The sequence below is a fragment of the Symphodus melops genome (genome assembly GCF_947650265.1).
Source record: "Symphodus melops genome assembly, chromosome: 6".
In the NCBI taxonomy this organism is placed as follows: Eukaryota; Metazoa; Chordata; class Actinopteri; order Labriformes; family Labridae; genus Symphodus; species Symphodus melops.
This window is the reverse complement of record NC_136696.1, coordinates 20,146,536-20,160,907: the sequence shown is the minus strand read 5'-3', so window position 1 is coordinate 20,160,907 and position 14,372 is coordinate 20,146,536. Positions and strand designations below refer to the sequence as shown.

Sequence of the window (14,372 nt, the reverse complement as noted above, 5' to 3'; positions counted from 1 at the left end):
CACAAAGAGAGCATGTGAAACATGTAATGCTGTCTGTATTTCAGCAGAGGGAGTGCTGATGTGTGCAGCAGATTAGTGATGGGAATTCCATCACTTCTCTAAAAATGCTCTTTTTAGAGAACCGGCTCTTTTGGCTCGGCTCACTCCCAAATGGCTCTTCAGATTTTTTGTAAAAAATGTAAAAAGATTCATGTCCTTTCATTTTTCAGCCCAGGCTACATTTACATCTTTATTGTCTATCTGTTGCATCTATAGGCTCATCCACTGTTTCTCATTCTCTTGGCTCTTTCTAAAAAATCAAGTTCAAAATAAAAAGTTCTCCTCTCCTCGTTGCCTGATCCTCCCCTGCCTTTCTTGCTGCAACAAATGATAACTTGATTGACGCTGCCTCTTAAAACTACGTTACATCGTTACATCGAGGTGTCGATCTCTGTCTCTCTCTCCCGTTCGTCTGCTGTGTATAAACCCTCCCCTCCCCCTGATCAGTGAGGACACAGACGCAACCGCACATCTTCACCAATGATATCCGGCTTTAACAGAAAAAAAGACAAGAAAAAAACTAATCGGCTCCCATCTGTCTCCCAATGATCCGGCTCCTGTCGTTCACTTCAAAGAGCCGAGTCTTCGAGCCGTTACGTTCATGACTCCAGCAGAAGGAGGGAGAGGGGAGTGTCAACAGGAAACACTGCTCTCCAAATGTTTGACTGGTATAACTGGCCGAGCATGGCTCCAGTCAAGTGTTTAACTTGTCTCCAGGACGGGACCTCTCAGGGTAAGTTACCTCCAAAATCCAGTTACCACTTTTTACAGTAGAATTTAGTTGAGTGTAATCCAAAACTGCTTCAGTCTATGAGTTTGCTGAGTGATTATAAAATGTGTTTGTTTACTGAAGAATTCTGCCTTAGCTGCTGCTCAAAATGTTTACTTTCAGTTACTGTCCTCTGGTTTAGTTTATGTTGAATAAAAGCTTGATGTTTTGAAATAATTAATGATGAAGGACTTTTGTCAGGTTTCATTTTACACTACACTTTGTCACAGACATTATGGCGCGCACTGGTAGAGTTTCTGTGAAGATTTGAAAGCTTGTTAATTATTAGACCAACATAAACCTCTAGCATGACTTGTATCCTGCCATAAAGCAGATTAATTTTGCTTCCTGGAACAAGGTTCATAAGACAATTTAATGTCTCCCTATTTCTGTTTTTCATGATTTTGGGGAACAATACTACGTACTTCGTAGCTTTTTACTGTTTTTCTGTGCTCAAACTTTTTTTTGAGAAAATATGACCGCAAGAATGAAGCACACATGGGAGGAACTCTGTAAACACAAACAACCCAATATTCAGTATGAAGACAATTGGATATGTTTTACATGGATTTACAAAGAGTCAATATCTAATGAGAAAAAGCATCAGAGCAACACTGTAAAAACGTTATTTACTTAGTGTTGTAATATTTTTCATGTCTTTCATTTTCAAGAATCAGAAATGAGGAGCTGAGAGGGGAAGCAGAACAACTGCTGAACATGACTGGACCTCTGTGGCTCTGCGCTCTGCCGTGCTATGAAGAGAGGACCTGCTGAGAAAGTGAAACAAAGACGTCCAGGAAGGGAACGACGTCCTGTAATGTGATGGATCCTTCTCAAAAGGGAACTGGAACAATCCAGGGACAATATGCAATGGACGATGACCTCCCTAAGCCTCTCACTGAGGATCCGTTTGTGAATCATGTTTATGAGGAAATCGATGTTTTTCCTGAAGATGTTCAAATGCGTTTGCACGAACACAGCGCGGTCGAATCCCAACCCAAACTCACAGGGCATCTCACAGGAGACAGAGCGGGAGGACCAGGGAATACAGACCAAAACAGCAAAAAAGTGCCTCCACCTGTCCCTAGTCGCCCCCCTTTACTCAGAACCAGACTTCCAAGTGCATGTTTGACAGAAAAACAAGCCATGGTTCCCCCTCCTGTACCCCACAGGTCACGACTACCCCTCAACAAAAAGCAGTTTTCCTTTGACCTCACTGAGCCGGTTCGCAAGCTAAACCGTTCCAGGACAGAAGTTGATAATGTGAGTATCTCTTTTAGTTTCCCCATTAGCTCAAATGAACAGCAGTCTTTAGGATTAAGTGACTCTACTTTTAACTGACTTTGGCCTGAAGTAGTATTTATTTTAATGTTTCATCAGGACCCGTGGGCCATCAAACTCATAGACACTCCAGAGGGCAGCACCAAGAGTCTGGCTTCTTTTTGCTCTGCAACTTCCAAGTAAGTGGGTGCATGAAAATAAGCTTGTTCATGTTTACAGTTTTTTCTTTTTTACATATAGGGAGGTAAGATAATTATGAAATATCATTTGAGAATGAATGTGTTTAGTTTGTTTTAGAATATCCAGCCTACATAGTACATCTAAAAATAACAATAGAAGAAATGAAATGTCTTTTTTTCCACTGGTTTAGCCTTGCATAACTTGATCCGCTTACAGTTCTTTATGTGGAGCATGTTACAGTAAAGACACAGGCACATGATGTTTGAATGCTGAAATGAATCACGTTGTTTCGTTGACAGTGCAAACCTGATTTTTTTTTTCAATATTTGTCATCATACCTTTACTTGACAGGCTAATGTCACGGTACAAGCACACAGACACTGTTCATAACCCAGGTGTGGTATGGGCTCGAGTGTTACACATCCACCCGGACCTGCTGCAGAAGGTGGAGGTGAATGTCAGAGTGGCCAGAGACTGGGACCATCACCAGCTCCCCTTCCCTACCTCAGGTGAGACGAACCATCAAAGTACATCTGTTACTCAAAACACTTGCATTAGTTTGAAGTTTTAGAGTTATGTGGAGAAAAAAAAAAAAACTGCAGGAGGTGTGTCTCGTTTTTTGTTTTCTAAATGTATATTAATATTCATGATAATTACATACGGAGAGAGGTAATGAGATTCTAAGTAGTAATACAACAATGACAAGATGTTTACAGGATACTTAAAGATTCAAAATCAAAACCTGGGCTAGCTGGTGCAAGAGGCAGGATAAACAGTGCAGAACACTTTTAGTTCAGTTCAGTGTGTGGAGACTGGGTATGTGCAGGTAAAAAGAACACAATAAACAAAGCTTTACAGCTGCCAAAAGTTGTTTAAGTGAATAAGATATTGAGAAAATTTAATGCAGAACTTAAAATGTGGCTTTCTATTGTGCTCGTGAGTATTTTGGGACACACATTTTCCTTGTTCAGTCACTCCACATGTTGACACAAGTTTGTGGATTCTGAACTGAAATCTTTCATCCAGTGAACAGAACAGTGAAGAGTCTGATTGAGGAAATATTCCAGCTGTTGGACATCACTCCCAGCTCCAGTGGACATTATGTTTTAAAACTGTGCGACTCCGAGGAGTATCTCCAAAAGTAAGGCACAAATCCCATCATGAATTCCGACTGTATTCCTTCAGACATGCTTTTGTTTTTACATGACATTTTCTTACTTTCGTTTCAGTGAAGAACTTCTCGGCATGCATGAGATCATTCAGACCTCCTACAAGCTTAAGCTAGAAGTCCCCGTCCGGCTGCTCCATTTGAACAACCTCAAGCACTGTTTGCCCAGGGATGTAAGTCGGTTCAAACTCCTCCTCTGTTCCCACCAACACATGAGATTATTAACTACTTTCATTATCACCGATGCCTGGCTGCTGGCCAGTTTGTTATCATCGGGACTATTGTTGCTGTAAAAGCCTCCGCCCTGACTTCTCAACTTTGTTCTGTTTACACATCACATCATGGCTGGTGACATTAAGCAGAAAGACTACAATAGAAAAAGGGGAACATGTTGTAATCTGTGATTTAGAAATGTAAAAACAAAAAACAAATACTCATCAAAGCAATCAGTATTTCAATCTGTCTCTGTTCTCTAAGGAGGAAGATGACAGAACACCTTGTCAACTGTACCCGCTCCTACGTCCTGTCTGTATGCACAACACCTGCAAGTAAGGTGACAAGCAGCCCTGCATCAGCTTTGTGTGAAGGTTTTTAAAACAACAACTTTGACTGGATCATGTGTTAACCGGCGACTGTTTGTAGAAAACACTGGGAGGCTTTGCCTTGAGGACTCCTACCACATTGTCAGGTGTGTTTAACCTTTCATCCTGTCTCAGGTTGAGCCTGCAGGAGTTTCTCAGCAGCTACAACAGAGAGGTGACTGAGCTGATGAGGAGTAAGGTAAACGCAAAACAAAACACGGGTCCGAATGTTTTCAAATGCAATACTTTGTGTTTGTTCCAGCGTGTAATGATGTATAATTTGTATATGTGTCCTTCTTGTCCCTGATCTCATTGTGATCGTGTAGTCTGGGATGAACACGAATGTGCTCGTGAGCTGGATTCGCACGATCAGCAATCTTATGTGTGGGCTTTCCTGTCCAGAGTTGGAGGATGCGATCGGTGCACTCAACAGGATCAATCCCATACCTCTGGTACGCACGCACACACACACACACACACATGCAGTACACGCATATATGTACACTGGAAAGAGCAAACACTCTGCATTGTTTTGTTATCTTTTTGCAGAGTCATGATGAGATGACTGAGTGTGAAACTGGTGAGTAGCAGCTGCTTTATCTTAATTCAGAACAAGCACAAGTCTTAACTAGTTTTTATTTCTGAATTCCAGTCATGATCATGCTCCACCAGTCACTGCAGAAAGTCCTTCAGATCTTCTTCGATAACTTCCTGTCAGACTTCAGAAGTTTGAGGGTCACCAGCAACCCACAAACCAGCGACGTTGAGTACAACAATGAGATCTTCCAATTCAATATCGCTGCTCTCTACCAACTTCCGCTTGTTTGGATGAACAAGTATGGCATTGTGACGAGTGTTTCACCTCACGTACAGAAACACTTCAGCCTGCACGCGGGCACGCATGTTAATCACATACCTTTATCCTTGCAGTTACGAGTGCTTCTCTGTTTCCGTTGAGTTGACGTATGGAGAGACAAAGGTCTGTGACACCGGCATTTCAGAAAATATCAGCACGGCCTTGTCATACAGAAACAAGATCATGTGTAACCGCATGTAAGCGTTGAATCTAATAACAGTCTTCAAGTGTTAATGTTGTTTCATCACATTCAGCTTTCTTTTACCTGTGATTACAAGAATGAACTTCATTTTACAAGAAGGAAAAGTGTTGTCCTTGCTTTTAAATAGCCCCCAAATCCAGGTCTATTGTCCCATTATAAGTGTGTATATGACCAAATAAATGTATTCATCAGTCGATGTTCTAAAGATTTCTGAGCAATAACAACAGCCAAGCTTTTGAATGTTTTTGTGTGTTTTTCGGTTTCAGGATGGTGTTTCCTGTTCCTGTCAATAAGTTGCCGTATGAGTGCATGTTGACATTTCAACTGAAGGGCTCCAAGCGAGGCAAAAGCCCAGAGCTTTTATGCTGGGCTGTACTGCCTCTTTACAGAGATAGGTAGGTGCTCCTAGCTGTTTAAAGCTGTTTCTTGGGCAGTGTATGGCAGATTAAATTAGGTTGAGAGCATTTTTTATAGTAGTACGTAGGTGTGTCATCACTTCTATATTAATACATAACATGACCATTTATTCCAAGGTTACAGCTCTTCTATTTGCAACAGTGATATTACAGAACATTATGAAGCAGTATTTTTCAGAAACTTTATTTTATCCCCATGGGGCAATTCAAAGGCACGGAAGCACCAAGAGCAGCGACCCACATACACGTTCATACGCCCCTGATGCAGCAGGGGGAGCAATTCAGGGTTAAGTGTCTTGCCCAAGGACACAATGTTAGCTGGCAGGACACAGTTTGATAGATTTTAGCCTGAGAGAGAAAAAGTTTTCCCTCTTCAGTTTAATAAATCAATCTGTGGTTGTATAGTGCCAGTTCATAAAAAATGTTATCTTAAAACATTTTACGACGGATAGATAGATAGATGGATAGCTAGATAGATCCATTATTAGCGCAACGTTTAGCAAAGTTTAAGTGACAAAAAATGCCTTCCTTTTAAGATGCATAAATCTTGGACAAAATCAGACTCATGATGAACAGCCACTTACCGAAACTGTGCCAGGTTTGATTCTTATTTAGCCGCATGATTATTTTGTATGTTTTAAGGTCTGTTTGGTCCTTAATCTCAATCATTCTGATTTTAAATGTGTTGACCATGTAAGTAAAGGTTTTTGTGGTTGTTACACCGAACACTTTTTTTTTTTTTTTTTTTAATGCTTCATCTCCCTTTTCACAAACTTTCCGTCTTGATGTTGCCTAAGCTCAATAGAATATCATATGTAACTTACAGTATTTGCGCTCTGTGTTTGAAGGACTCTGCTGATGGGAACCGTCCTGCTCAGTATGTCCTCACTGGCTGAGCTGCCCTCTCCTCCGTCTCCTGCCTTATTCGACAGCCACAGACAACCTTCTGGGGTCATACTGCAGGTCTGTAACACGAGACATGTCTGCCCCCTGCTGTTCAAAACCCCATTATAAAAACACCACTTTACTTTGACATCCTGCTGTTGTTCCCCAGCTCGAGTTCCAGGATAAGATCGAGTGGAGATATCAGAGGCCCATTGCACTTCCTGGTTCAGTCATTTTTACTCAGCCCTGTGAGGACTTACATAAGAAAATGTTGGACGTCTCTAAGAAGCATTGTCTCTGCTTGTAAGTACCGTCAAAGTGCTTGTCTCTGTACATGCATGGGGGAAGGAGTTCATATTTTTAGGCTTGCAGAAACATTTAATTCATAGAGGGAGATTTCTGTTTTCTTGCTATTTCGATTCTAAAAGTATCTCTTTCCTCTTCTCCAGTCTAACACAAAATGAAAAGTCTTTCCTCTGGACAAAACGTTACTGTAGTGACAAGGCCAGTACTTTCCTACACTTGCTGCTTGGTGGAGCCCCACGATGGGAACCCGAAGACTTGACAGAAATATACACTATTGTAGAAAACTGGCCCATCCATCAACCTGAAGAGGCCCTATTCCTGCTCACTGACAGGTTGGTGAAACTCTAAGTCACAAACCGAAACCTGGAAATGTTCATCATGCCAATGCATCAAATTTAGAATATACAACTATATTTCTTCCAGGCATTTGCATGTTGTAAGAAGATGATGCAAAAGTGGAAAAGGTTTTTTTATTTTCCAACCTGCCATGCCTGAAGTTCTGTACACAACTATGTATTTGTATTTTTGGGTTTATTGCTTTTGAATTATTCATCACTATATTTCGTCTGCTTTCATATCTCGAGGTACTGTAATATGAGAATTTTACTCACTGTGGGACTTCCTATTATATTTATAAATATCTTAAATACTCATGTGAAAAATGCATAATTAGCATTGAAGCACACCAAAGAACAGCAAATACATAAAAACAGAGTGTATAAATCAAACACAGTTAAACAACAACACTCTGGCCTGTTCAGTTTGTTCTGGGCAGCTTGAGCAGCGAGGGCTTTTCAGGCTTTTCCCAAGAAAGAGTCCTTCTGCACCTCATTGCTCTGTACCTGTGTAAGTGGGGTGAAGTGGTTGTTCAGTGGACTATTATATATTTTAAACTATCTGTATAAATCTGTTGTAGTTTTCATGATCAGACTGTGAGGAGAGCTGCTGTTGAGTTCTTTGAACAGATACCAGACGTAGAGCTGGAAGTCTTTCTGCCACAGCTGGTCCAGGTAAGAAGACTAACACACATCATCAACTGTTTGATCGTCTGAGTGACAAAGTACAGACGCACTGTTTCTATCAAACATATTATATTTGCGATCAGAGGTCATTACTTTCGCTAAAACAATTAATAGATTGGTTTAAAGAGAAGCTGAACAAATTGTTCTGTATTACTAACGTGGGAAAAAAAAAACTGTCACCAAATATTTTTTAACTCTAATTAGATTTTTCTGGTCAGAGCCCCAAATGTTATCAAAAAAATGGAACAAAGCCCAAAATGTAACAACTTGTTACATTATTAGGAAACAATATTTTGCCTGCCCTATAATGTAATAACTGACAGGGATCAATCACACAAAATACTTTTTTTTAAATCAAGCTGAAATTACAGTGTACGTGGTTTTCTGTCAAACATGATGCCTGTCAGTCCTCTTCAGTCTTTTGTATGATGTGTAACATTTACAAGAATTTTCGCCGAGCAAATAGATTTTTTTGAATGTAAGAATAAGAGGCATGCTGTTCACTTAAACAGTCATCCTTTCCTGCAGGCTCTGAAGAGTGAGTGGGAGTTGGATGGACCTCTGGTGATGATGCTGCTGGAGAGATCACTGAAGAGCATACGAATCGCCCAGCAACTCCACTGGTGAGCAACAGCATCAGACACCGAGCTTAGGAAATGTATTTCTTCAGGTCACTACACATTCATTGTGTTTGTTTTTATCCAAAGTAATGTGGAAGACAGAACATTTATGGTGATTTCAACTTTTGAAACATGCATTGATGTTTTGTTTTAAATATTGTGTGGAGGACTTTTATCTACCATTAATATTTTACCATGCTGACAGGCTGCTGCAGGACGTACACAATGACCCACACTTTCAAAGCTGGTTCAGTAAGGTTCAGGCAGCCCTGCTGCACTGCTGTGGTCGTGCACTGAGGCAGGAGCTGGAGCAGGAAACCCGCCTGGTGTCTGTTCTCGTACAGGTGGCTGGGATGGTTCGCACTGCTGATAAGGCTCGACGTAAGGTCAGCAAATAATCCTCAAATCTTACTATTTATTAACCTACTTAATACTTAATAGAAATCTATTATTCAATGCAATCATATGTCGTTCTATGAATTTCCTCTTTAGAATGTTTTGATGAAAGAAAAACTGAAGATCAATGACTTCTTCAAAGATGGGACCGGCTGCCTTCTTCCTCTTGATCCTGCAGTACATATCAAAGCCTTGGATGTGGATGTAAGACAGCTACACAACACACCGTTTTGTCACGACTGTAAAGTCAATACGCACATCATTTTAGACCAGTGAAGAGTCTTTACTCCTGTTTTGTTTACAACAGTCCTGTAAGTTTTACAACTCAAACGCTGCACCTCTTGGGATCTCCTTCATCTGCTCTGACCCTCTGGCCAAGAACGTCAGTGTCATCTGCAAGGTTGGAAATGGATGGATTCACACATAAACAATGTTTGAGGAAAAAAAAAAAAAAAGCTAAACATTTTTTCCTTCTGTGGGAAATTTTGACACTGTCCTAGTTGTATTAGAATGCTATTTTGTTGCCTGAAGTAGATTTTATAAATGCATAGGAACACAGTTTTCAGCTCTCTGTTAAATGTGTTGTTCAGACAGGAGATAACCTGCAGCAGGACATGCTGGTGCTTCAGATCGTCCGTGTGATGGACAGGATTTGGCTCCAGGAGGGGCTGGACATGCAAATGATCTCCTACCGGTGTCTTTCTACAGGAAGATCTCAGGGTCAGTATTTTTTATCTTTGAATGCATGTTAACATTTCTCTGGTTTTTCTTCCTCTTTTTTTTTTTTTTATCTCTGTGGCTGTGATTAAATGTTTTTCCACATTAATTTGTTAGGATTGGTGGAAGTGGTTCCAGAGGCAGTGACACTGGGATCCATTCATCAGGAGTGGGGTCTGGGAGGCACCCTTCGAGAAGACTCACTAGAGAAATGGTTCCACAATTGGAACAGAACTGAGGAGGACTATGAGAAGGTTGAGACCACCCTCAAATATTTGATAGCTCAACCATTAAGCTTGTCTGTTATGTGTTTGTGACACTCTTCTGCGGTGTGTGTTCAGGCTGTGATGAACTTCATCAACTCTTGTGCGGGGTGGTGTGTGGCCACCTTCATCCTGGGGATCTGCGACCGCCACAATGACAACATCATGTTGAAACACAGTGGGCATATGTTTCACATCGACTTTGGCAAGATCATGGGCAATGCTCAAAAGTTCGGGACTTTTAAAAGGTATGTTGACAAAATGGAAAGCTGCATTTTGAAACTGCAACGAGCAAAATTCAGAAAAGCCAAATGTTCCATTTTTGGATTAATAGGGATCGATCGCCATTCATCTTCACATCTGAGATGCAGCACTTCATCACGGGTGGGGGTCAGAAGCCTCAACGGCTGCATCGCTTTGTGGAGGTGTGCTGTGAAGCATACAATATAATCAGAAGGCGCTCTGCACTGATACTCAGCCTGTTGGAGCTGGTAGGACATTTATTGAATAACAACACAAAACAGCCAGCTTGTATATAAACGATTATATTACATGAAACACTTCACATAGATGGTGTTTGTGGTTTGCAGATGCTGCGTACAGGAATGCCAGAACTGAAAGACTTGAATGACCTGCAGTACGTCCAAAACAATCTGCGACCTCATGACACAGACCTGGAGGCCACGTCCTACTTCACAAAGTAACCTAATGCACAACGAATAAATGCCCAGAAGCTCTCTTCAAAATATCCCGCTTTATCTTCTCCGCAGCAACTTTCAGATTTCACAGTATCGGTTTTTATATTTCTTGATGTAGGAAGATCAAGGAAAGCATTGGCTGTGTTGCAGTGAAATTTAACTTCCTGACACATGCCATTGCTCAGGGGAAGAAACCGGAATCACAAACCAGGGACGGCAACCCCGCTCCCAGCACCAACATTCAAGAAGCATTCATTCAAGGATACGTCATAAGGTCTAAGGATGTGGTGAGGATGCATCTTAATCTTTGAGATAGAAAGTTGGAGTGTCAGTTTATACGATGTCATGTATAAAAGAAACGTTGCCCTCAGAGCTTGTAAAGCACTTTTCTCATTTTCTGACTACTCAAAGCGTTTTTTACACAACAGGTCATACTTACCCATTCACACCACGTTCACACACTGATGGTAGCACATGCGAGGTGTAGAAACTAATCCCACTCACACATTATTCACATACTGTACTGCTGACACAGCAGCTGAGTCTTGCCAACGGATACATCGACATGTGACTGAAGGAGCGGCAGATTGAACCCCTGACCTTTCTGTTTGAGACACGACCAACTCTTGCACTGAGCCACAGCTACCCCAACAAACATTAGTGAAGCAGCACTGATGTTTTTGTTTTGTAAGTGTCACTGTGATGTTTGATGGCGTTTCACTGCTCGCTGATGATAGTCTCCTGTCAAGTTAAACGGTTTGAGGCAGTGATGGAGCGTCTTTGTCAGTCAAAAGAAGCGCAGAGATTTCCCCAGTCACTCAGAATCAGCCTGTAGCAGAGTTAGTGACACTGACAACTATCATTCATTTACAAAAAGCTTCAACAAATAAAGGGTTTCCCAGGAGATCAGTGGAGGCTGTATACAACTGTGAATGAACCCCTTTCATTCACCTTCTAACCTAACTTTTAATTTCAGATTTACGACCTGAGAGTAACCATCCATGATGGTTTTATACACAGTGAAAAGACCTATGGGCAGTTTGAGCTGATCCACAAACGACTGCAGAAATATTTCATTGAATCAACCCTGCCTCAGTGAGTGAAGTGCACGCTTATATCCTGTCGATGTTTGATTTTTGAAAGCGCTACTTTTTCTGCACGTCTTAACTCATCTTTCCTAACAGGTTTCCTAGCTGGTACAAGATGTCTTTCACCCCATCCAGGAGGATGTCTCTGCTGAATAAATACCTCAAACAGCTTTTCGAGGGACCCTGCAAGGGGGTAAGTTCCTTTTGTCACTGGCTAGTTTCTTTCTTTGATCTTATGTCACACCCGTCTCTGACTTGCAAACCTGCATCGCTCTGTCACCTGCAGAATGAATATGTGTGCAGCTTATTCCTGGACGGGCCAAACAGTGTGCAAGAAAGTGTGGTGACAGGTAATGTTCTGCTCCTAAGGAAGGATTATTTATTATTATCATTATTTATAATGCAAAGAACCATGCCATGTTGTGCCTTGTGAACGTTCTTGTCCATATAGTATTTAAAAGGTGCTATCCTGTTTTATATTTCCACTCATATGTTGATGTTTTTTTAGGAGCCCTTCCTCAGATCCAGCTCCTCATTTCTTACTCGGACTGTAAGCTCTCAGTTTTGGTGAAACACCTGAAAAACATTGTGAGTTTCCTTCACTTTTAGCGTAGCACTGCTAGTCACATTAAACGAGGCGCTATGAGTTCATGTCGAATGTGGGCTCTCTCTCTAAAACACTTCATGGCGAGCATTCATGAGCGGGACCGTCCCTTTCAGAAACTTCCAAACGGTTCTAACCCTGACGCCTACGTGGTCACGTATCTGAAACCGGACCTTCGGATGCTCTCCAAGAAGAAGACCAAGGTGGTCCGCAATCATGACAACCCCACCTTCAATGAGCTGGTACAATGTCCATCTTTTCTATCGTGCATCATTGAGCAAACACAATCAAAACATCCTTTTTGGATTAGCTTAGTAGGCTCAACAAAGGAGCTCAGGTTCATTTCCAAACTTTAGTCAAATAAAATGCAGGAATACATAATTAATTGTAAGATACAAAAAGCAGTAAATACAACCTTTTACATTCATCATATTTAGATGCTGTATTCGCTTCATTTTTTTTTTTGTCCTGTTACTGAAAGCATTGACATTTAGTTTAATTTGTGTGAAGTTCGGCCTGTTATGCTGCTCTCCCCACTGTGTGAGCCTGATGTGATCTTTCAGTATTAAAACCATTCTGGCCAGTAGCTTCCAGTTTATCTACCAGCCTCTTACTGGAAGAGTAAAAGCCTTATAGGAACCCAATGGAAGGAAACGTCCCTGATACACAGTTTTGAAAAAACTTTACCTCCATAAATCTATTCAAATAACCAGATGTACTCACTGCAGAGGTGTTTGATGACTAAAGATATCCTCTCATTCACAGGTGGAGTACAGTAATGTCCCTGAGCTGTATGGGATGGAGCTGGAAGTGATTGTGAAGAGCAAGAAGAATGTTGTTGCTGTTGCCAACATCAAACTAGAGCAGGAGTTGCTCGATAAGGAGAAGTGGTTTCTCCTCAGGAACACTCCAACATGACCTTGTCGGAGAGGTGCATTGAACGCCTACATCCAGCAGGGGGAGCCACCACACAAAGGACGTACCAGTCAAAGGACGTTTGCTGGAGTGAGAGAGACATATTCACCCAAGCAGAGGAACAAGCTTGTTATTCATCAGATGATACTTAACCTCAGTCCTGGTCAAAGTCGCTGGCAGTGGATGAGGATTTTGGATGACATTACAGGTCTGAGGAAAAATACTCAGACGAGACCGCTTAATGTGTGAAACATTCTTTAACTTATGTGCCTATTTTCAAATATGCATCGATAAAATGAAGGACATTTGAAATGAGTCACATGTCCACCTCACAATGTGTGACGGAAACACTGTGACTTCTATTAGCATTATTTGCACTTTCCTTTGTACTTGGAGTTCTTCCCTGTTCTGTAAATGTGTCTTTGAAACTATAGATGTGATGGATCTAAGAGGAGGTGATGCTCTACTCCTAATACCTGAATATCGGCCCTTACTAAGTGTGTTCATCCCTGTGTCCAGTGGACACCCTTGACCAGTAAAATTGGAGGTGGGAGACAGGAGGAGGGGGAGAGGGTTGAGGAGAGTGTGTGAGCAGGATGACAACTCTCTCTCTCTCTGGCCTGAGGGGCCGAGTTAACACTCTGCCGCTCGCCTCATCCTTTGTCTTATCAATCCGTAGCCTTCAAGCGCAGGTATGCACTTGCATGCCAAAACAGGCAGTGGCAGACATTCACCTGCCCACATAAAAAAATAAAATGGAAAAACTGCTCCACACACACGCACACAGTCACCTACGACACACAAAGACTTTCTAACGCTACTGCAGGTCTTCATGTTATCTTAATGCCATCCTCCTCCTGACAGGCCTGCTGACCCGTGGGCTCCTCCGCTTCATTCCCAGGATTTAGTGCGGATAGAAATAGACTGCCCTGCACTGGATTTGGTTCAATTATGTATACCTGTGTGGATGCTATTTACATTATGTCCTGCCGAGGCTCTCACAGGGAGGCACTCTTTCATAGTAGTACTCATGCTCCATTTATCTATCCTCGTTTCCATGTCGTTTTAAAGCCAAGTCCAAGGATTCAATCTATTCTTTAGTTTAAATGATGCATCCAAAATCACTCTTATGTCTTGTGTTTGATTATAATCTCTCACAATAATCCCACCTGCATCACTTATAAATTCTATTATAATAGGCTTCTTAAGGATTTTGCCACTCGGAGAGTTGGTCTCCTTCGTCTTCTTTGCAGCAAAGCTGAGGAAAGAGACGAGCATTTCCTGACAATAAAGTGGCTATTTCTATGTAAGGATATGGTGTTTTTGTTTATTATATATTTGTTTGTTGTTGTCACTGAATCATCCA

The 14,372-nt window shown here is 41.5% G+C and overlaps 1 protein-coding gene across 1 annotated transcript; it reads left to right on the top strand.

Annotated features, from left to right (window-relative positions):
* Window positions 1-496: 496 nt before the first annotated feature.
* On the top strand, window positions 497-14,316 carry pik3c2g (phosphatidylinositol-4-phosphate 3-kinase catalytic subunit type 2 gamma). The gene is made up of 33 exons (XM_079346310.1): window positions 497-772; window positions 1,480-2,071; window positions 2,189-2,268; window positions 2,621-2,778; window positions 3,296-3,410; window positions 3,499-3,610; window positions 3,915-3,985; window positions 4,154-4,217; window positions 4,345-4,470; window positions 4,568-4,598; window positions 4,671-4,854; window positions 4,949-5,071; window positions 5,343-5,471; window positions 6,341-6,455; window positions 6,547-6,680; window positions 6,827-7,015; window positions 7,600-7,693; window positions 8,234-8,328; window positions 8,531-8,711; window positions 8,818-8,925; window positions 9,029-9,121; window positions 9,312-9,441; window positions 9,556-9,692; window positions 9,780-9,949; window positions 10,036-10,192; window positions 10,292-10,401; window positions 10,518-10,686; window positions 11,376-11,494; window positions 11,584-11,680; window positions 11,774-11,837; window positions 11,996-12,075; window positions 12,208-12,333; window positions 12,857-14,316. The coding sequence occupies exons 2-33, from the start codon at window positions 1,631-1,633 to the stop codon at window positions 13,007-13,009; spliced, it is 4,155 nt and encodes a 1,384-aa protein (XP_079202436.1). The 5' UTR covers window positions 497-772; window positions 1,480-1,630; the 3' UTR covers window positions 13,010-14,316.
* Window positions 14,317-14,372: the final 56 nt, after the last annotated feature.